At 41.5% G+C, this 22,735-nt stretch overlaps 2 protein-coding genes across 7 annotated transcripts in view; one reads left to right on the top strand and one right to left on the bottom strand.

Annotated features, from left to right (window-relative positions):
- N4BP2 (NEDD4 binding protein 2) overlaps positions 1-8,059 on the bottom strand; it is a 41,221-nt gene extending 33,162 nt beyond the window's left edge. For 2 of the 4 annotated variants that reach the window (XM_088131211.1, XM_088131213.1), the window contains exon 1: positions 4,105-4,573. The gene's annotated coding sequence lies outside the window, so the exon portion shown is untranslated. Of the gene's footprint in view, positions 1-4,104; positions 4,598-7,871 lie in introns of those variants that run through there. The other 2 variants (XR_015794183.1, XM_088131212.1) reach the window with 2 other exon arrangements.
- A 229-nt stretch (positions 8,060-8,288) lies between these two features.
- PDS5A (PDS5 cohesin associated factor A) overlaps positions 8,289-22,735 on the top strand; it is a 70,494-nt gene continuing 56,047 nt past the window's right edge. For all 3 annotated transcript variants that reach the window (XM_088131216.1, XM_088131215.1, XM_088131214.1), the window contains exons 1-2: positions 8,289-8,600; positions 9,331-9,501. In XM_088131216.1, coding sequence (XP_087987342.1) covers positions 8,574-8,600; positions 9,331-9,501 — 198 coding nt within the window. In that variant the 5' untranslated portion in view covers positions 8,289-8,573. The remainder of the gene's footprint in view (positions 8,601-9,330; positions 9,502-22,735) is intronic.

Raw genomic sequence — 22,735 nt, 5'->3', positions numbered from 1 at the left:
ATTGCATATGTTTTTAAAAAGAACAACAGAGCTAAAGATAACACAGTTAATCTTTATTTATTTAATAAGACTTATATACTGCTTTAGTCTTAGCTCTAACCCAGTGTACACCATAGCAACAGCAGCAATTTACCAACAAATATCAAATTGAAAACAGTACATGAAATATATATATAAAACATAAATAAGAGACCCCCAAATTCTGCAACGCTTCATTACTGCAAATAGAGATATTGCTTTTAATTTCCTATTTTCAAGGACTTTTCGAACTGCATTCCCTGGAACTCTAGGATTCCACACGAACTTGACAGGGTTCTGTGAAAGACTAAGGGAAAATAAAAATTTAAATATGTTCACTTGAACAAACTCAATTTTTTCTCACTGGAGTTTTGCCTTTTGATCATAGGTTTGGGGATTTTTAAAAAACCGGCAGGTTCCATGGCCTGAGAAAGTTTGAAACCCCTGTCCTACCATATTTCATTAGCATTATAAGGGATTTTTTCTAATAGTCCTACACTCTATTTTTAATGGGCCATATATTACAGGCTATGCATTACAATTGTAGATCCATTTCGTTTATTAATATGGATATTAAGATTTTGTCTTAGGACTTCTTGCTAGTGTCATCAGCAATTCACTACACAGATGATGCTTTACATTTCATAAATAAGACAGAAACCTTTCCCCAGTCTTCTTTAATATCTGGTATCTTATCTGGTTACTGCATAGAGTATTTCAGATGAATAATTCTGGTACATTTACGGCTTGGGGTTTTAGGGTACGTTCTGATTCTTTCATTTATCTTGGTATATACATTCCTAAGTTTTCTCTTTTGGTACATTTAAATTATTTCCAATTTTGGTACAAATGAAAAAAGATCTAGACAGATGTCTGTAATATCTTGGAGTATTTGGGTGATGTAAGTGTGGTTAAAACTAAAAGCCTTCTTTTTTAAATTCCTTCACTCGATTTTAAAGTAATTCATAAATTACTGTTTTTCCCCCCTTTGGCAGAGTCATTCTTCAAGATTTTCAGTAGATAAATAACAACTGCCTGTTGGAAAAGATGGATTTAATTTTTGCACTTTTAAGATTATCTTTGGGTTTTTATTTTACTTTTGTTTATAGTCTGGAATAAAGAATTAAAAAAAAAACTCCACTAAACTGGGATAATCTGAGAAATTATTTGACCCCTATGAAAATCTGGCTACTTCCTTGTTTTTCAAACATGGGTTTCATATCCGTGTTCAGTATTGCAAGATGGTATTGTAAGCCTTGATCCTGTTTATCTATTAAAAATGTGCATTATGTAGTAAGTCAGGTTTAAGAAAAGCAGGTAATTTTAGAGGGAGTAAATTGAACCTTTCATAATATTCATACCTAAAACCTACAAATCCCTTCTGAAACTATGTTAAACCTTTGCACAACTTACAACTGAGTTTAAGTTAAAATACTTTGTGATAGTTTATTCAATAATCATTATTCAGACTTTTTGTAGCCTCTGAAGATTCACATTTATTAATTTTATTGGACAAATTAACTAAGGTTCTTAAGTATTTATATTCAAAAGCTGAAAGAAGAAAATTAAATTGCTATTACTTTTGCAACCTCTGGAACAATGAGCTCCAATACTCTGTTTTTGTAAAGCAGTGGCAAGCTGTTACACTTTGGATCTTGAAAATATTTTGCGCATCTTGGACACTACAGAAAATTCACATTAAGAGCTGGTCATAAACATTTCCAGAGTTGGAAGTGACATAATTTGGGCTTATCATGGTATAGCCATATTTGGGTCTGAAATTCATAGGCTTGTCAACTTAACTTTAATATGTAACAAGGAAAAGAGAAATCCACTCCCAATTTGTAGCATTTGATTGCTGTTTGTCTATATCTGCTGTGTCTCAAATGCAGCACTGCCTTTAGAAACTGGGATGATCCCCCTACAATCCAGGGTTCATAAATGTTAGTTTTATTTTTGACTCTGGCTCCACTTTTCTAGAGACTCCATGGCTGCCATGATCTTTCCCAATACATTTTCCTCTTCTGGGAAAGCAGGATTCCAGTGTGGCTTCTCAAATACAGCTCTCCTAGCCAGGGAATTAATTACCAAGAACTAGAGCTACTATTCAGCCTGGGTGTTTCACACAGCAGGGCAAATTAGGTCACCACCACTGCTGGCTGAGGAATTCTGGGAGTTGAAGTCCAACATCCTGAAGTTGCCAACTTTGAGAAACACTGCTCTAGCCCATGTATTTCTTAGATGTCCTTTCTATTGCAACTTGCACCCTCCACTTACTAACAGTAGTCTCACTAGTTTTGAAGATGGCTTCATTTGCTTCTTATTGCCAGGCAGGAACCCTAACATCTCTAAAAGAGTTGCAAAATTTATTTCAGTTGCCGCTGCTTTACACAGGAAACTACCCTCTTATCTTTTATGATGCTACGCATACATAATTCAATTTTTGTTCCTTTTTAAAGTATATTTTATGTTGTTTTATGTTTTAGGCCTGTTTGTATTTTTACCAATCTCTGATCCAAGTAAGGCCTAATAAGAGTTGTATACATGTATATAATATCTATGAACATACACACTTGCTCAGCAGCTTAATATTTAGTTTGTATTTTAGTCCTTTATTCATGAAGTAGCTCTATAATCCTGTTGATTTTAATAATTAGATTCCTCAGTATCATATTATTATCCGCACTTATTAGCATTATAGTGAATTCTTTTACATTTCTATTGGTTTTAGAAAACGTTTATACTTTTTAATTTGTACTCTGTAATATCTTACAATAATTGTACAAAATGCTGGTCAGTAACTCAAATAAAGTTAATTAACTAAAACTGTATTTTCAACAAGGGAAAGGTATTTCAAGAAACTTGAGTACATTTTCTTGTCTGTATGTTTCCAGGCACTGTTACTTTAAAAAGTCAGAAAACATCTCAGAACAAAACAACGACAAACCATTTCTGTAACACTGCTTAGAAAATTAAACAGATGTATTTGTGTAGTCACCAAGAGTCAAGCTGGACTTGAGGGCTTTTATCGGGTTTTATTTTAATCTGCATTACTATTATGCTGTCATTATTATTATTAGACAACTGCCTACTGCATATGTAGAGAAAATAAATAACCTTATTCACTATCTAGGTTCCAGAGAATGGAAAAAAAGCAAAATTTCCACAGCCGGAAGAACTCTAGCACCAAACTTATTTTGGGGAGCCCGGATGATAAAATGCTAAGTTCACACATCCCGAGAAACTGAATACATTTCTAAAACACAGCGAATAACAGACCAATTTTGGTATAAGGAGAAATGACTTTCCACGCATTTCACTCTAAAACCAAACAGGAATAGTAACTATGGAGATCCTTGGAATAAGCAGAAACAGATGAAAAATCGTGATGCCTCCCTCTTATTATCTAAGGGGAACGTTAATCCCGAGGCATGACTGCCTGACATAAAGTTAGTGAAGAAGAAAAACGCAGGGCAGGACAGGGGATGGAAAGCTTATTTTCTATTCTGCACAATGTAATAAATACGGCCGTACCAAAAAAAGGAAAAAAAGCATTTGCGTGTCTTGGAAGCGAAGCTGCCGCTGCGGAGGGGGCAGACGGCAGCTCCTCGCGCGCCTTCAGGTGGGAAGGCGCGATGTTTTCCGGCGGCGGCGGCGGCGGCAGAGGAGCCGCCCGCCGAAACCGCTCCTCGGGAAAGGCCCGCGCGCCCGGGGGGCGCTCCCGTGACGCCGCCCGCATGGGGCGCGGGGGGCCCTCGGCTTCAGCCGCCAACGGTTTTGCCGGGGGGCCCCGCTGCACACAGGCAGGGCAGGCCTGGGGAAGGCCCTTCCAGGGTCGCGCCGCCCCCTCGCGGGGGGAGCTCGCCCTCAGCAGCCGCCCGGGGCCTCGGGCCCTTCCTTTCCGCGGCACCCGTTCCCCCGCCCTGTCGGAGAGGGGGCCGGGGAAGCGGCGGCGTCGCCCAAGGAGGGGCCCCGCAGCCGGGCCCCTCTGGCGGGAACGGAGCCGCCACCGGCGGCGCGGCGAGAGGAAACGGCCGCGCCGCGCCCCCTCCCTCGCTCCCTCCGCTGCTCGCGGCCTGCCCTTACCTCGCCGGCCGATCCGCCTCCTTCCGCCGGGCGGGCCTCGTCTCCGCTTCCCGGGCGAGTCGGGGAAGGGAGGGCGGCCGCCGCGCAGGAGGCCCGAGCGCGCCGCTCCTCGGCCGGCTCAGGCGGAGCCGCCGCCGCCGCGTGCCTCGCGCGCCCTCCCCCGGCCAGGCCCTCCGCTCAGCCGCGGGGAGAGGCGACCCCGGCCGGGCCCACGCGCACGCCGCCCAGGTCGGGGCCGTGGGCTCTCCAGGCGCCCGCCGTCCGGGCCGGCACCAGCGAGGCTCCGTAACTGCGGCGGGACGGCCGCCCGGCCCGCGGAGGGCGGTCAAGAGCTCGCTCTCTACCTACGCCGCGGCTGCCCTCTAGTGGCCTGCTAGGGCCTTGCAGCCTGGATTTGGGAGCTCTGGAGTCGTGAAGGCCGCGCGTCCAGTTCGAGCCGGTCTGGAAGAGCGGCTGTCCGGTTTGGAAAGGATTTTGCTAGGTTTATGTCCCGCCTTTCCTTCAAACGCTGGCAGTGGTGTGCACCGCGCTTCTTCCGGAACAGCAGCTACGTGGGGCGGTTGGGTGGGAGAGAGGACTGGTCGAAGGTCCCCCGGTGAACGTGGGGGGCCGAGAGTGGACTTGAACCTGGATCTCTCCTTGATGCCAGCGCAACACCATAGCCGCTAGACCAGGTCTCCTCAACCTTGGCGACTTGAAGCTGTGTGGACTTCAACTCCCAGAATTCCCCAGCCAGCCATGCTGGCTGGGGAATTCTGGGAGTTGTAGTCCACACAGCTTCAAGTCGCCAAGGTTGAGGAACCCTGCACTAGACCACACCGACAAGCTGCATGCAGCTATTCTGCAACAAAGGGCAACCCGGATTGTGCTGCCAAAATTTGGCAGGATTCAAAGCCAAACATTTTCAGACTTGCCGCTGAGTGATGATTCTCTTTCATCAAGTGTGCCCCCCAGAGGTGTAAAAAATATTAAAGTGTTTTAGCAGTTAATTAAAGTAGACGCCCTCTCCATACTTTCCTGTCCTTACAAACCATTCCTGCTTCCATCACTAATTCATACGATGCCTTTTATTCTTTAAACTTCTCCACTTTTTTTTTTTTTAGGTCTAATAAGCTTTATTCAAGCATGACTTTCTTGAACTTTCTGTTCCTCTGAATTCATTCACTGAGTTGAGCCCACCGGGTTGGGCTGGATGGTTTCTAAAGCAGAATGCAGAACCTGAACAGATTAATATTAGCGTAGACAGCAGTTCAAACCTAGCCCCAAAGTCTTTATGACCTTAAAGGTTTGTACTTGTACTTTAAACTAAGCCAGAAAAGAATGGAAACCAGTGCAAAATTGGTGTAACTGGTGTAAAATGACTCTTCGGACTTCAGCCGCTAAATTTTATGGAGTCAACTTCTATTTTAAACCTCAAATTGTATCACTCGCTTAACAGGAAATCCTTTTAAATTAAGCACTGTCAAGACGTTTCCAGCTTCCCAATCTAAAATGGTACTGTAGTAAAAGAAATGTACATTAGAATACTACAACCTTGACATTATTTTGAAATTAGTAAATTATCTGTAGTTAGGGCTGGGCAATGTTTTGGATTCTGTTGCAAACAACAACTTTGGAGCACACAGAGGCATGACTATAATATCTGTCTGCAACTCATGAAAGCAACTGTATCAGCTGCTCTGTGACCCTGGAGAAAGCCCCGGCTGCTTTCACAAGTTGAACACATTTGCGTTCCTATTCCTTCTGAAGCACCTCACTAGAATGAAATCCAGAGCACTGCACAGGAATTATACAAGACTGGTATGAGGAGAAGGACCTGCTTATAACTCCAGCTAAACCTGTTTTTCAGTCCTAAAATGCCAAACAGGCTTTCCCTTTTTGAAGTATGTTCCAAACTACGTTTATTTGCACCTCACAAAATTAAACTGAAGCCACTGAAATCTACAGTAAACTAGCCCTTTTTACATTATCTTTCTGGGTTCTGCTTTCAGAGTTCATAAACATGAGACACTCTGAGAACTGTAAAACTCATAGCCACTTACAAGCTTACAAGGGTCATCCTGCATCTCCACTGATTCCTTATTGTTCAGGAATTTGAAGTTGGCTAATTGTCTTGTACATACTCTTTCCTCTTGCTTTGGTGACAGGAGGCAGTGGGGAAACTGCAGAAAAAGTGACCAGTGGAAGAAACAGGCACACATATCTGATAGATACTATCCCTGAAAAATATTAGTGTCAAATACATTACAGACACTAGTAGTAGATATTAATATTAGACACATTAAGTGAAATGTATTAATATCAAATGATTAGAACTGATCTGGGCCTCAAAACCCCAGGTACTGACTACAGTTTGGCTTTAAAAATGTTATGGCAATTTTTTTGTATTTATTTTTTTTTCTTCACATGTGGTCAGTAAGTTATGTAAAGTTACTTGATACCAGAGCATGACATACATAATGTTGGCAGAGGTAAGAAACGTTACTGAAATAGCATGACATAGTGATACCAAAGGAGGGAACGGGTGGCTGGACAATAGCCAGTCCAGTAGAGAGTACAGTAGATAAAAAAGTTCTGTTGTTTTCCTCAGTCTTTCTGGCAATGAGTACAAAATCGGTCACTGACCAGCTATGAACAATCTTACTTATGATAAGCTGTGTTTTTTCAGCTGCGTAATCCCTGTTATGTCCAAGCACTACTGTGAAACCAACAAAACCAGTTTATTGGGCGTTTAACTTCTTAAAGCAAAGGCTAGTTTCATTAGATATAAATCATCAACCTGGCACATCACACACAGCCCTGGTTTGCTTAACCACGTTTACTGAAATTGGTCAGATTCACATACCAATAAATGGCTTACAAACAACAGTGGTTGTAGTCACACTAAGCCAAATTCAAACAGACTATATTTGGGATTGATATATATACATATACATGTCTAGTCACAGCTTCCAAATCAAACCTAAGAACATAGCATTGGATTGAAATAAAATGCCTGATATTCTTGTCTCTTAGATCTCAAATCAGAACTAAGTCACCTATATCTTCAAGTGCCCGTCAACTCCATTTTTCTTTTTTATATGAACTTTCTTCAAATTTTCATTGAAGGTATTTTATATAAAGTGATCACATGAGGAAGATAAGGACAACCCGCTGAGGAAATTTGTCAGAGTTTCTTAACCTTGGTTGATCTCAAATAATTAAATGGGATGAGACTGAGTTAAGTATTTTGATGGGAGACCATCAGAGAATCGGGAAAAGGTTGCAGGCTTAGACCGGGAAGTTGAAACAACGCCCAGGAAGAATGTAATGACAAACCAATGCTTTCATGTTGCCAAGAAAATTGCATGGACATAGTGGTGAAATGTCCAGCAATCAAGGGGAAGCCAAATGTGACTTTCCTTTTATGTTTTACTTTTCAAAGGGTTAAGAAAGATCTTGACTGTAACGCTGACATAGCATGAGCTGCAATTGAAAACAGCATCCCAGCAATGTAATCTAAGCGAGAGCAGCTCACCAGGGTCGGCTGCGTTACACCACACGCCAGGCTGAAACGAACTGGTGAGGCCGAATTTTGCCTGTGAGCTGTGCAAATTGAAGCCTGCGTTCGCAGTCTCCCCTCTTGGCATATTCCCCATATTGGTACCCAATTGCATATCTGGAATATTATAAACAGCTATTTTTTTAAAGTCCAGAAGCAGCATTTTGCGCAGCTTTTATCCCAGCCTTCCTGTAAACAAACCTTTATTCCTTTTAGGCGCCATTACCTGGGGAAACGCTCGGACCCCCGCGCAGGGCCCTCCTGAAGGCGTTTACTCAGGAGTAAATGGCACTGCGCTGGAGGGGTCGGTTTGAAAAAGAGGAAAGCCTGCGCCTCCTTCAGAAGTTCCTACTCCAACCTCTCCGTCCTTCGGGGACCCCTCCTGGGTAGCCTCCGGCACAAAGCGAGCGAGGCCGAGGCCGAGGCCTCGGTCGAGAGCGAGGGCCCCGAGAGGCGTCCCGCGCTCGACCTCGGAGGCCCGAGGACGATGCGGGCCGCTCGGCCCCGGGCGCCGCTCACCTGGGCGCCGAGCGAGCGGCGCCCCGCGGGCCCGAGCAAGGGGGAAGGGCCCGTCCGGCCGGGCCCGCCGCCAGGAGGGCGGGCGCTCGCTCCCTCCCGCCTGCGTGGAAGGGCGGCCGCCGGAGAGGAGCGGCGAGCGGCGGCCTCTCCTCTCCTCTCCTCCTGGGCTGTTCTTCCCCGGCCGGCCGAGGAGCGGCACTGTTTCCCCGCGCGAGGCGCACGCTCGGCCGAGCCTTCCCGAGAGCCGGACCGCCGGGCCTGAGGCAGCGCGGGGAGGGGAGCCGCGGAGGCCGGGCGCCGCTCGTCGTCGGCGCGGGAGCGGGCATCGTGGCAGCAGCAGCAGCGGCGGCGGCGGCGACCCCGACCGCCGCCTTCCGCCGCCGCAACAGCCTCCCCCGGCGGCCGCTCGATGCTGCGCCTCCCAGAGCTGCATGAGGTAAAAAGGCGGGCCGGGCGCGGGCGTCTGCGGCCGCCGCCGGCTTCCCTCGCCGCCTGGGTCGGCGGCGTGGCGAGGTGCGGGAGGCGGCGGGGGCGACATCTTGGCCGGAGCCGGGCGTTGACGGGCGAGGGCTGGGCAGAGGTCCTGAGGTAGAAGTTGCGAGGAGAGCGGGCGAAGTGGCCGGAGAGTGGCCTGCGCCGCCGGGGGGAGCGGGAGCGGGAGCGGCGGTGCCTCCCGGCGGCGCGGGCGGGGCCGGGGGCAGCCGGCGCGGGCTGCGGGGGAACCCCCCCGGCGGCTTCGGCGCCCGTTGATAGTTTTGCGGCCTAACCTTTAGGCCTCGCCTCCCCGCCCGGGGAAACGAGTCCCGACGGCGGGGCTCGATCTGCCGCTCGCCGCTGCCCGGGACCCTCCTTTGCGGGGACGGGGGTCTTTATTTCCCTCGCTTCGCGCGAGTTGAGCCTTCATTGTGAGGCGCGGGGCTGGAGGACGGACCCGGCGGGGCTCCGCGCAGACGCCCAGGCAGAGGCGGCGCGGGGGAAAGGAGCGGCCCGGCCGGCCCGGCCCGCGGGGCCCGGGCGTGGGAGTCGTGCGGGTCGCCGGCGGGGGGGAGGCAGCGGGCCTCGGGAAGGAGCAGCGGGGCCTTCCTTTCAATCGAGGTTTGGAAATGGGGGAGGAAGACGGTTTAGAAAGTGGCCTCCGCGCTGAACTTTTGTTTTCTGACCGATAGAGGCCGGTAGAAGACTGTGCAGAAGGAAACTTTATAACCAGCAGCGCCAGGATGGACTTCCCACCTGCCCAACCAAAGCCTCCCCCCGACGGCAAAATCATCTTCTACCCTCCTGGAGTTAAGGAGATCACCGATAAAATATCCAACGATGAAGTGGTCAAACGCTTAAAGGTGAGAGCCTCGCGTGGGCCTTAACTTCCGATCGCATTTATTTATTTGTTTATTTATTTATTTATCAAATTTATATCACTGCCCAACTCCCCCACAAGGAGGAGTTTATCTGGCCTGCTACTCCTATTGGTTTCCAGTGTGGTTTATTTCACCCTGTAGCAGGGACACATCACTCTGTTGCGCTTCAGGGTTGTTCTCTTAATTTGTACATGCCGGTTCATTCTCTGGTTTCACTTTGATGATCTAAAGTGTTGTTCCTACAATTTTCAGATAGATCCTATAAAACCTTCTCTCTCTCTCCCCCCCCCCCCGAGTGTGTATATTTTATAGGGCTCCTTAGTGGTCTGGATTTAAAGGGGAAAATGTGGTTTGGAGCGCACATGGCACCTGTTGGAAACACCTTAAATCAGATGTGCCTTTTCATGAAATTGCACAACAGCTGCAGAAGGCAATTGTGCAATACCAAATATAAATAACATGCTGGTGCCTAATAATACTTATTAGAAAATAATAGCTGAAAACAGAAACATTCTGCAGTCATATTCAGCGGTGACAAATACCTGTCCCCAAATTTTCATGAATTTGTGGGAATGGTAGAACGGTTAAGTATGTGCTTATTGTTGCTTGGTTTTTTGCAGAAAGGAGAAACGTGCTTCTCTCTTCTACAGAAATTAGCTTGATCTGAGCACAGTAGGGGGCAGGAAGTGAATGTGAGAGCCAGAGGTAGAAGACAGGAAGTGGAGATGAAGTCATTTAGTCCAAGGCTCCAGGGAAGAACTTGGATAATGCACCACAGAGTACTATAACATAGCAGCTTCTTGGGGCTTTGAACAGCAAATTACACTGCAGGCAGTGAGTAGCTGTGTTATACTGCAGACTGAACCACAAATTAGACAACCCTGTAGGCCAGTGTGCTATGCAAAGTCAATTTGTGTGATTAGTTTGTGGTTCAGTGTGGCATACAGTCGAAGTTGTTTTGTCATTTGGTTCTTGATGTGGACAGGTTGAGAAAATATGTAGGTTAGGGCTGAGGTGAAATGGCTGTCCCAATCTGCTCTATCCATATGGAGGTGACAATTTTGATTAGAAACAGTTGGAAACAACATGGTGTTTTATTTTCAGAAAAGAAACTGTTACCACACCAGGCCTCTTTTCTTAAATATTAAGGAAAATGTTGGATTGGGGGATTGGAAGCTTGCATTTCCATTTCTTTTTCAAATCATGCCCTTTATTTCAGAAGAGACAGTTGGATGAATCGACAGTTTTGTGGACATTTATTACTTACCAGAAGGAAAGTTTAGCAAACTTTGGTGGTGCAATGTGCTACAGCATTAATAGGAATAGTGTTCCTGGATTATTAAATTTTTGGTTTTTTTCAATGTAAGAGATGCTGAGATACACTATTTCAAGATCTATAGCTGCCAGGTAGGTAGAATTTGCTTGGATTCACACATTACACCAGGGGTTGTTTGGTTTTGGATTAGCATGTTGTATAAACCCAGCCATTTTATAAAATAAGCTTTATGGATTGTTGTTGTTGTTGTTATTTTATCTGCTTTCAGTCGTGACTGATTCTATGGAGACTGTCTAGACGAGTCCCTGCAGTTTTCCTGGCAAGGTTTTTTCGGCAGTGGTTTGCCATTGCCTCCTTCCTAGGGCAGAGCCCAGCTGGCAGTCGCAGGAAATCAAGTCTCTTCCGTTGCGTTGCCCCCAGCAACCGGCAACCTGGTTATAATCACATTATATTATGTGATAACCAGTTGTAGCTTAGCTGAACAAACTAGCTTAGCCCAGTGTGTAAACCTTGTCTCCATCAGCAGAGTGTAGTTTGCTCAGGAAGGCAGTGGAGCCCTTTAGATATTAGAGTAGTGGTGCCATAGGCCTCAGGATGGTATCCAGATAGCCAGACATTTTTACTATGATAGAGTAAGCATAGTGTGCTAAATCATAATGTAGTTTATTTAGGTTTTGCTTAGCATGTTGTATGAATGCAGGTATCTTTGTTTGTTTTGAAAGATGGCTATGCAGACTATGATTGAACCCAGCCAATTCATAATGTCAGAATTTTTCTGAGGCTCTGGATGGTACAACAACAAGTCTTTATTACAATCAAAGATCAACTATGTGAGTGATACCACATCTACATATTATGAAGTATTCTTGTATGAAGATGCTTTTCAGTGGCCAACATATTAGTATGAAAAATGATGTCACTTTATTAACATGTGGTATGGCAATTGCAAGAATTGCATTGTTAGTTTGCAGAAACTACTACTTTAATGTTTAACTAGGAGTTATGTTCTTGGTATTCTGTTTTAGTGAAAGGGGGGAGATCATTTGTTGAGGAGGAATTTAGTTGTCTCTATTTTGCATACAGCTTATTCTACATAACATGACCTCTTGCTTGGGTTTTTTTGTGATCCAACCCAATTCTTGGCTGCATTTGCTTTTGTCTCCTGCTGTAGAGAAAGTGAGAGGGTTTATTTCTTGTGCTAAGCTATTATGTGTTTGTTTGGTTTTGCTTACTATTTTTTATGAACCTCGCATATTGTGCCATAGCTTAGCGTGACGTCTGAACTTAGTCAATATAATCATGAATAGCAATAATATTCTTAGAATATTTCAGCAGACTTTTGTAGAAGGTAGGGAATAAGTGGATCCATTATGTTTGTTATCTCCTTCTCCTTTCTCCAATCCTCAAGAGAGCCTATGAAGTAATAGATTCTTCCTATCTTTTCTTTACTATTTTACTACAAATTGTTCCACCATTTTGCCTTAAGGTTGACTTTGCGAGGAAGACTTTTATAGGTCTTGGATAGGTGAGCTTGCTAAGCGAACCAGGAAGACTGCATCTGTTTTGCTGACCTTACATCCTAGCCAGTAGGCCAAATCTTGGCTAGATAGCTCAGGGCATCTAACAAGTGGTTTACAACTCAAACCATTTCCTACATTTCTTTTCTTGGGCAACTTTCATGTTTCTTTTTTATTTTCTGTATTATTTCAAATTTGTAAGCCACCCAGAGCCTTCTGGAGTCAGGTGGCCTTGAAATCTAAGAAATAAAATAAAACTATATTAGAAGGGTAAGTCTTTCTATGGAACTGAATTAGAGAAACTGCCTTATGTAAATGTATTCATTTGTTACGATTTGTATCACACCCTTTTCTTTCTTTTTTGTTGCTTCTCTCTTTTCCTTCTCCATTGGACTCCTGTGTCATCTCCCTTTTTGCAAGATCACTGAAATTCTGGCACGTGAAAACATGCTCAGAAGAATTAGTGTTTTAATGCACTGGAATTACCTGTCGTGTTGTGGATTGAGGGGCAAATCTGACATAAGTAGTCGCATTTTCCTCCTGACTCCCTATAGAGTAGAGTATGCTAAAGCTTTTCTGCAGGAGTAGGTTATGATTATGATTGCTCAGCTGCTAGGGACATGTTTTCTATATGTGTAATAAATGTTAAAACAAATGCCATATTTTTTTTGGAATTACACAACTAGTGATGCTATTGGACATATTCAGAGCATCCATCAGATGCCAAATTACTAAAAAGTCTACCAGCCTGGAATACTTCTTCCAAGCTAGTTCTGATTCAAGTTATATTCTGTGAGGGGTGATTTTAAAGCAGGGTGCATAAAGTGCAGAATACAAATCCCTTCTACAGCTATCATATCTAGTAAGGCTGAAATTTTCAGCTGTTTTTATTTTCATTTTTTTTATTTGGGGGGATTTAAAGAAAAAATGGGTGCTCTAAGCTTGGCAGATGTTTAAGATGTATTTATCCCTTCACACATCCAAAAAAACCCACAGGCTTTCCTATCCATGTTTGGAATGTGGTGGTCACAAAGTCCACTGTAGCCCTCAAGCCAATGCAATAAACAGTAGTAAAGAAATGATAAATGTTTCTGAGAGTGTAAGGATATCTGGCTCAAGGACTGAATGTTTTAGAAAGGCAAAGGGAAACAAACAGAAGTAATGCTTAAATCTGTCATAATACAAGTTACTGTCTTTGTCAGAAACAGTTGCAGCAAAGAAAATAAACTGGCTAGAATTAAATGAACAACAAATTAGAAAATATAATAAAGGGGAAATTGTGTTGAACAGAAGGTGGTTTCAAACAGGGTTTCCAGCCTGGATGCCCTCCTAATGTTTGGACTTCAGCTCCCAGAATTCCCCAGCTAACATGTCCATTGCTGAGAATTCTGGGAGCTGAAGTCCACATGTTGCCCAGATTGGGAAACTCTGGTTTAAAAAAGTGGTCTCTATGACCTGGCAAGTATTTTGTCAAAAAGAATGATGCCATAGCAAGGAAAAAAAGGTTAATTATGAAAAAGATAATGTGACTCAGAGATGTATGAAAACTGGAAGTATAGTTTATTCTCCTTTGTAATTGAGAGAGGATCATGCTGCATTTAGGAAGAAGCACATTGCTCTAAAACTGTTGGTAAGAATTCATCTGGGAATGGTGATACTGTATGTGATTAACTACCTGTTGATAATTTTGAGATGTTTAAATGTTTTAAGAAACTGAAAACTTAATTTTTATCTTTCAGTTAATTTTTTTTAAATTAACCTCATTTTGTGTTAGGGCCTCACTCAATTTACATCTAGTTTAATTGCTCTTCAGATTGCACTGATAGTATATTGGATGGTAAATGCTAACAGTTTATGAAAGCTCAGAAGATATGTAGCCATGAACATACTTTACTAGAGCCCTAATACATGACATTAGTCCACGTAATGACACATTATAACTAGTGAAGAATTAGTGCAGGAGGATAGCTTTTTATACCTTGGAAGAATGTTTGCTAGAGATGGGGAAATTGGAGAAAATTTAAAACATGCAAATCTTGGTAGAAACACAGTGGATATACGTGGTCTGTTGTGAAAGAAACAAAAATGGCTGGGTATAAGAGCATGCTTCTGCCCACTTCATTATATGGAATTGAATATTGGATTGTTGGAAGAAACATAGCTGAATATGTATAACAAAATAAGAGAGGATCAAGAATGAATGGATGCTGAATGAATGTGGATTTAATAAACTGAGTGACAGTTTGAAAGAAATACATTAAGATGATTTGGTTTCAGATAATTAATGAAGTTTAAATAACAAAACAGTTGTGTGAAGAGAGAGTGAATATGTTGAGAGGAAGTGAAAGACCAAGAAAATTGTGGTTGGATGGTGTTGGTGAGATCTTCAAAAAGAGAGAGGTGAGAGAAGTTTAAAAAGAAAGGCCTTGTGTGAAGTGCTATATGGATATAGTGGAAGCAAGGATGGTTTCAGTAGATAGAAAAGTATGGAGAACTATAGTGAATAGTGTTGGGGTAATCTAATTTATCTCCTACTCTCTCTCTCTTTGCTTATGACTACTTTCAACAAGTATGTCTATAGTGGCATGTACTTACCTTAAAACTCCTTGTTTTGTTAACTTACTCTGTATATGTTCTACCAAAACTTTACTTTCAAGCAAAATTATGTAACAAATCTGTCACTGTTGCCCATTTAATCATGAAACATATATATTTGAGAAAAAAACTTCAGACTTACCATGTCTATCCTGAACAGCTTGTTTCTGAGAAAACTGGCATAGTTTTGGAAAATGATGAGAGATGCTTAAAAGTTTCCTTTATTTCACTATATATTAGGACCCTTTGTTCTAAAGCACACCAATGCTAAGGACTAGAATGACACACAATACCCTAATTCTGACAGATATATTAATATCAAAGTAGTTCATCATTAACAATAATGAAGGTGCAGTTCCTACCCAATACCTGAGTAACACTGGTAGGGTTTTGTTCTATACACTTTCTTCTGAGTTTTTCATTCAGAATCTGCTTGGGGTAATTTTTTTGCAGTTTTCTTTTTGATGTGTCATAAGAGACAACCAAAGGGTTGGTTGCCTAGTTTTCTTACTGAGAGATTCCAGTGCATGAGGAGTCTGAATTCTCACTCTCCTCAGCCCCATCTCTCTTAACATTCTCCAAGTCCCTAAGACCTAGCTATGTGATCAGGCCTGGGGGCCCTAGGGGACCGGGGAGATTTTGCGATGGCTCCCTTCTTATGGTTAACATCATCCTCTCCTGTTGTGTGTGTTTTTATAGTTTTTATAGTTTTATGATTGTTTTATATGTATTTATGGGTTTTTCTGCCCAGAGTCACTTTTTTGTGAGATGGGCAGCTATATAAATAGGATTAATAAAATAAATAAATATATAAATAAATAAATCCCAGTTATTTTACAAGCTACTTTTCTCTCGGTCCTGGGCTGATAACAGAAATGAACTGGAGTTATGATCTTTGCAGACATTAAAGTCTGGGAAGAATCAGTTCTAATTTGAACACTAACTTTAAATCCTAGGCCTACAAGATGGCAGCAAAGATGCAGAATATTCCTCTTTGCTGCCGTCTAGTGGTCATCTAGAGTTCTGTAGCCCAGATCTGATGGCCCTTTTAATGGTACCATTTCCCCTTCCTCCCCCCCCTGCTTTTTATACATTTTATGTTGTAACTTAACTTTATGAATGTAACAGTATTCTCATAGTTTTCAAATAATCACCATTCTGTTTTTTAAAAAACTAGCTTCACAAAGCTTGAAAACCTGGAAATTAATATGTTACTAGAAATGATGCAAATAGAACAGGATAGAAGAAAACATGCATTCTTGAATTAAATCAGTTGCTATTTATTACTGTCTAGAATTGTGTTTACTCATTCTAAACATGCATATGTTTAATTTTCCACATCTTGTTTCTATTTTATTTCCAGAATAGAATACTGTTTCTTATGTTGAAATACGTGTTAACTATTATAAAGTTGGAGGAGTCGTTTAGGGTATCGAATCCAATCTCTTGCTTAATGAAGAAATCCAAATTAAAGCTTTCCTGGCAGACCATTGTCCAGCCTCTAATATATTATAGATATTAAACTAAATTGCAATTTATAGGAATGCTTAGTTTTTCCTTTTAGATTAAGTATTCAAAGTGACTAAAAAGCTGCTCCTAATGGGATTAGTTAATCCATGAATGGGGAAACATTGACCTTCCACATTTTGCTAATAATCAACTCTCAGCAGCCCCTGAAATGGTAAAGCATAAGGTTTTGTCAACAGTTCTCCTTTTAGCAGCAAGACAAATTAATGTAAGCATCAAATTTTAATACTGGGCTTGTGATATCAGAAGATTTGGACTATTTATCTATCTGATAATTTGGCTAACCAGTGAAAAGAACAATTATGAAATAATGCAGCTAATGATTTATGAGAATTGGTATAATTTTATTAATTTGGTAACTTCACAGAATAATTCAACTTTGTCCCTTACTCTCATGGTTCCATTCGGAAAGATGTTGCAAATGATGAAACTGTTTAAATTAACTGTTTAAATAGCCAAATTCCAAGTATTATACAAGATACGGTAAAATTGAAACCTGTTTCCTATTCGTTATTTGTTCCTTAGTATTCAGGTTTTTTGTAAAGTAATTGTGATGTCTGTCTGTCTGGTCTGTCTGTCTGTCTGTATCTCACTAGCCCCAAACATCATGTGAAAGATAGTATTGGGAGTGGCAAGTTAAAATGTTACTTTTAAAAAGTAAACAGTTACTCACTGCTTATGAAGTAAAGAAAATGAATTTATAGCTAAAATTCTTCATAATATAGATGATTGTAAGAACATTGCAGATAATGTTTGTTTATTTAATAATTTATTGAAAATCTCAAGCTTTCAGTTACAAAGTCAGGGTCAAACTAGTAGTATATTGTACAGACCAGTAGTGAATCCTTGTAGTTTCCAGCCAAAATACCTCACAGACACAGTGTACAAACCAGCAGCCATGCTGTGGGGTCCCCCAGTGAGCAACATTCAAAGGTCACTGAGTAAAAGAGCCAATGAAATTGTCTATAACATTGACCTTTGAGAACGTCCCAAGAAAACCCAGTGGTCGTTTTTAGGGCCAAGCAGTATTGATGCCCTAAATACCCAAACTGTCTTGCAGGTCTTACTGGTAAAACCCCTTAATGACAAAAAAGGTAATACTTGTTGCGAATTAGAAATAAGATTACCAAATATGATATTACCTTATTTTGTGTGTCAAGGTACTGATTATTACTTCTAAAACGCCACATTGCATAGGGCCTAGCTATCTGAAAGACTGCCTGTCTCCCTTAATGCCTGACCTGGGTGTTCCAACAGTTGGCTTGCTTTGGGTCCCATTAATTAAGTAGAATCATCTAGTAGGATACAGGAAGGAGGCCTTCACTGTCACTTCACTGGCCCTTTATCATTTTGAAGATCCACATGACTCTCAGCCTATCCATCTTTGAGCATTCCTTACAAACCTGGCTTTTCCCTCAGGCCTTGAGTTGAGATGGATAGACAAGGCCCATAAGTTGCTAGGGATATGAACAAATGGTTTTGTTCAGTAGCTTTCATTGTTATTCTGCAAAGCTGTGCAGAGTTGTTTGGAGTGGGGTGACCTAGACAACTTCTTGTTGTTATTATGTACCAAGTTTAAATTTGAGCTTTAAGCTGTATTATAATGGATCCATAAGTAGAACTGATCAGTCATGGAGTTAGAGTAGCTTTATCAGCTCAGCTTGCTGATGCAGTCTTGAATTGAAACCAGTGAATGAATGGCTTAGCTATGCAATATCTGTAGGGCGAGAATATATTTAACCATGTATTTTTTAATGATGTCTGCCTATGTACCATAAAATAGTGCTTTTGATGAAGAAGCAGAGGCCTTTTACTCAGTACTGATGCAGAGATCACAGCAGTTCCACAAAGTGACTTCCTCAGGTGCCTATGACTTCAGTGACCAAATTGGTCACAATCTCAGTAAAGATATAAGATGCATTTGTACCTTATGCCAAATGTGCAAACACTGATATTTCTGAGATCTGGCAACTGTTGGGACTTCTGGTGAGGATTCATGGCGAACTGGACATCCCTGAAGGAGCGAGGACAGCATTGCGGCAGAGATTGGTGACCAGTTGGTGAATTCTGACTGGTGAAGTCTCTCCAAGAAAAGGAGAGATCATGAGATCACCCACATGTACTCTGGACAGCTGTTCCTCATGAGTAGACTGCAGGAACTGTGGTTTTTGTGGTTGACTTATTTTGGTTGAAATCGAGGGATTTCAACCAAACTCACAACCATAATGTAGCCTATATGGACACAAGGTTCGCTGAACTTCATTTCTTAATCACTTTCAGAATTACTTCTTATTTGCTTTTCAACTATTAAGAACTATTGTACTATTAAGAACCTTTGGAGTTACATGTTTTATAGCACTCACCGAGTGAGTTTCCTTCAATCCTTAGTGAAAGAAGTTTTAAATATAAGATTAAGGACTTAAAAAATTATTCTTTTGGAATAAACAGCAAAAGGGTAATTAGAATGTTGATTTTAGAAAGTTAAAAATGGACTAAGGGTCCTGACAGATCTGAAATAAGACTTTGAAATTAATTATAAGAATCCTTCCTGTGGGAAAATGCTGTTGTTTTGAATTCTAAAAAACAAAAACATGATAAGATGGGACTTTGAAGGTTGGACTCTAGAGGGAACCAGAAGGAACTAAAGATTACAATTAAAGGAAAATAACACTTAAATTTGACTTATTAATACAGAATGGAGCAAACTACTTTTACATCAGACGTATTAAAGGATATTTGTAAACAATGGACTCAGAAGTTTATTTTAAGAATGCCTGTCACTGTAGATAGACTGTGTTTAAAAGATGTTATGGAAGAGGAACGAGTTTTATCTGACAAGACTGAGACTGATTTGAAAGTAGATTTAAAAATGACAGGCTACAAGAATGATGTGGAAAAAGATGCTACACTAGATATACAAATTAAACCGGCTGATGTCTTAATAATTAAAAGGGATATACAGACCAGAAGAATGATTTGGATAATTTTCCTTTCCTCTCTTACAAAAGAGACCTGTTAAAATTCTGAAGAATTTTGTTACTAAAATTGTTTATATTCGTTGTGATGAAGGGGGAAGTGATTTCTTTATATATTCCCTTTCTTTTTCTCTACCAGTATTCTTATTTTTTTCTTTCTTTTTTCTTTTTCTTTTTCTTTCCTGCACTTTCTATTCCTTCTTTTTACTCTTTTATTTTTTTTGGCTTGTCTTGGTTTTTATCTGTTTAATTGTAATGTTTATTAAAGTTATTATAAAAAAATTAAAAAGATCTAGTATTAGCAAACAATCTTTTTAATTACAAAACTCAACATTTACAAACTGGATGAGGCCAGATGGTAAAACAAGAAATCATATTCTGATGAGGTAGACTGTTACTCAAAGTTGATGTTTTGGGAGAATAAATATTATCAATGACTGTAGTTTAGTATACCATACACTAGAATAAAAAAATCCATCTGGTTAAATATACAAGATCAAACTGAATTAAACAACTAGACAGAAATAACCAAGTTAAAGTGCCCAGATTTTACTGATACCTTTCAAAAGGAATGCAAAAACAACGTGAAGTGGTTGTAGTTATCCTTACAGGTCTAAAGTGAAAAATGTTATTTTATTATATTTATATGGCTGCCGATCTCATATGATGTGACTCTTGAGTGGAGTACAAACAAACCATAAAAAACACTTTTAAAAACATTCAGGAAGTAGAAAATTAATATTATTATAAAAAGTCTAAGAGTGTCAGTGTCAATGTTACAAACATTGGAGCCACCTCATCAGATTACTGTTCCCTTGCAACCCCCGAGGCCTGTTGACACAACCAGGTTTTAAGGGACTTCCGGAAGGTTGGCAGAGATGGGGCCAATCTCACCTCGGGGGGGATGATGTTCCACAGGGCAGGTGCCATGGCAGAAAAGCCCTGTCTCTTGGGTCTCGCCAGTTGTAGCTCCTTAGCAGATCGGACCTGCAACGTACCTCTTCTGCCATGTCTGATGGGACGAGCATGTGCAGTCGGGAAGAGATGGTCCCTCAAATAACCCAGTCCCATGCCATCAATGGCTTTAAAGATCAAAACCAGCATCCTGAATTGGACTCGGAAACAAACTGGCAACCAATGCAGCTCGTGGACCAGAGGTGTAACGTGTGCCGCTCTAGGGGCACACATAACTGCCTGTGCTGTCACATTCTGTACCAGCTGAAGCTTCTGGATACTTTTCGAGGGCAGCCCCATGTAGAGTGCATTACAGTAGTCCGGGGCATGAGTGACTGTGAGCAGAGCCTCCTGATCCAGGAATGGGTGCAACTGGTGCATAACATGAGACACTGCAAAGACCCTCCTAGCCATGACTGCCACCTGCTTTTCAAGCAGGAGTTGTGAGTCCAGGAGGACCCCCAAGTTGTGTACCGGGTCTGTTTGGGGTAGTGCAACCCTATCCGGTACCAAAGATGGCATAGTCCCAGAACCGGCAGGCCCAAAAATCCAAAGCCACTCAATATTGCTGGGGTTCATTTGAAACTCTTATTCCCAATCCAGACCCCCACTGCCTCCAGGCACCTGGATAAGACATCAACAGCATCGCTTTATTCGCCAGAGGCAGAGATGCATAATTGGGTATCATCAGCGTGCTGATGTCAAGGTAATAAGTTACACAAAGAAAGTAAGCAAAGACTGGATAAGTGCCGAAACAATTGACCTATTAAATTATCACTCTAAGCAACTAAGACCTATATAAGGCCAGAAATCTGGCTGGCTTAGTAAAAAAGCAAGTTAGATGAGATAAGGAGGTATAACCAAAGCAGCAGAATTAGAACAAGCAAGAGAAAAAAGGCAAGTTAACCTATTTCAACCCATGAAAGAACTAGCAAGAAAATATAAGCACCTGTTAGTGATGTTATCACACATGAAAATGGTGGACTTCTATGCAACAAGGAAGACAAGTTAGAATGGCAGAAAAAACCTTTCAAGGAACTAAACTATCCAGTTCCAGCAATTCTGAATCCTAGTACTATTAACTACAATTCAGATAAAAAAAAAATCAGTGTATTCTATAGGCAAAGACCTGCCAAGGCTGGATGTAATCCAAAAACTCTTAGATATTTGAAAAATGGAAAGGCACCAGGATCAGATGACCTAAGGCCAAAAATATATAAACCTGCCATAGTATCTTTTGTGCCTAGACTTGAAGCTTTATTCAGGAAAATATGGGAAATTGAAATGTAAAAAAAATGGAAATGACAATGATCCCATTTACACAAGAAGGGAAACAAAATTTCTTGTAGATCAGTATAAGAATTTTGGAAAGAATACTTCTCAGTTGAATGCTATCTGAAAGGGATAACAAAATTAGAGAAAATCAAGCTGGATTTAGACCAGGGTGTAGTTGCAATGATCAAATATTTGCATTCTGGCAATTATTGAAATTGTGGTTTGAATTTCATCAAGGAGCACATACACCATTTATTGATTTCAAAGCAGAATTTGATAGCATGCACCATGAGAGCATTCGGGCAATGCTTCTGGGACATGGAGTACTACCTAAAATATGTTGAAGTATCCAAGCCCTTTACTACCAGACTGTAAATACTGGATTACAGCATATGAAGACCATAATCAAAATGTCTCCATTTCATCTGGAGTTTGTCAGGGTGGTATCTTCTTGCCACTTTTATTCAATTCATGTATTATATTTTGAGAAAATCATTGGATAAAAAGGCCAGTGGCATTGTTACACATCCAAGCAGTTCAATAATTACATTATTTAATCTTTAATTAATTAATTTATTTATTTAATCTTTGCTGATGATGTGGCCATCATAAGCAGCACTCAAGAAGACCTGCAAGAAATGGTTAACAGTGTGGCAGATGAAGCTTGCAAAATTGCCCTCCAGATAAATATCACTAAAAGCAAGTCTCTCTGTGCTCCACCTGACTCACTCAGTGGTGCAATAAAGACAGCAAACAAAACAGTTGAATAAGTAGATTATTTTACATAGATTATCACTCTGTAGGGAGATGGGTGGTGACATATTTGAAATATAAATAAATTAGAAGTGAAGTAAGCACAACTGATAAAGCACCAGAAGAAGTAATGTCTTAGTTTTTTAATATTCTTTCCAGCTTCTGGAAGCAAAAAGACATGCAAAATAGTCTTGTTTCCTAACGTTTCGCCAGCACCTGTGACCGGCATCTTCAGAGTGCAGGAGCACAGACAGGAGCAGTTCTCTCTGTGCCCAGGGTGATGTGACCCTTTTGTGGGTATTTATAGAGATCTGGGGTGGGTGGGGGGGTTGGGTTACTGAGTG

This window comes from Python bivittatus, unplaced genomic scaffold (assembly GCF_059951505.1).
Source record: "Python bivittatus isolate LINGU-HERP-01145 unplaced genomic scaffold, Pbiv_v1 ctg000970_np1212, whole genome shotgun sequence".
Taxonomy (NCBI): domain Eukaryota; kingdom Metazoa; phylum Chordata; class Lepidosauria; order Squamata; family Pythonidae; genus Python; species Python bivittatus.
This window is presented reverse-complemented; position numbering and strand designations above follow the sequence as displayed.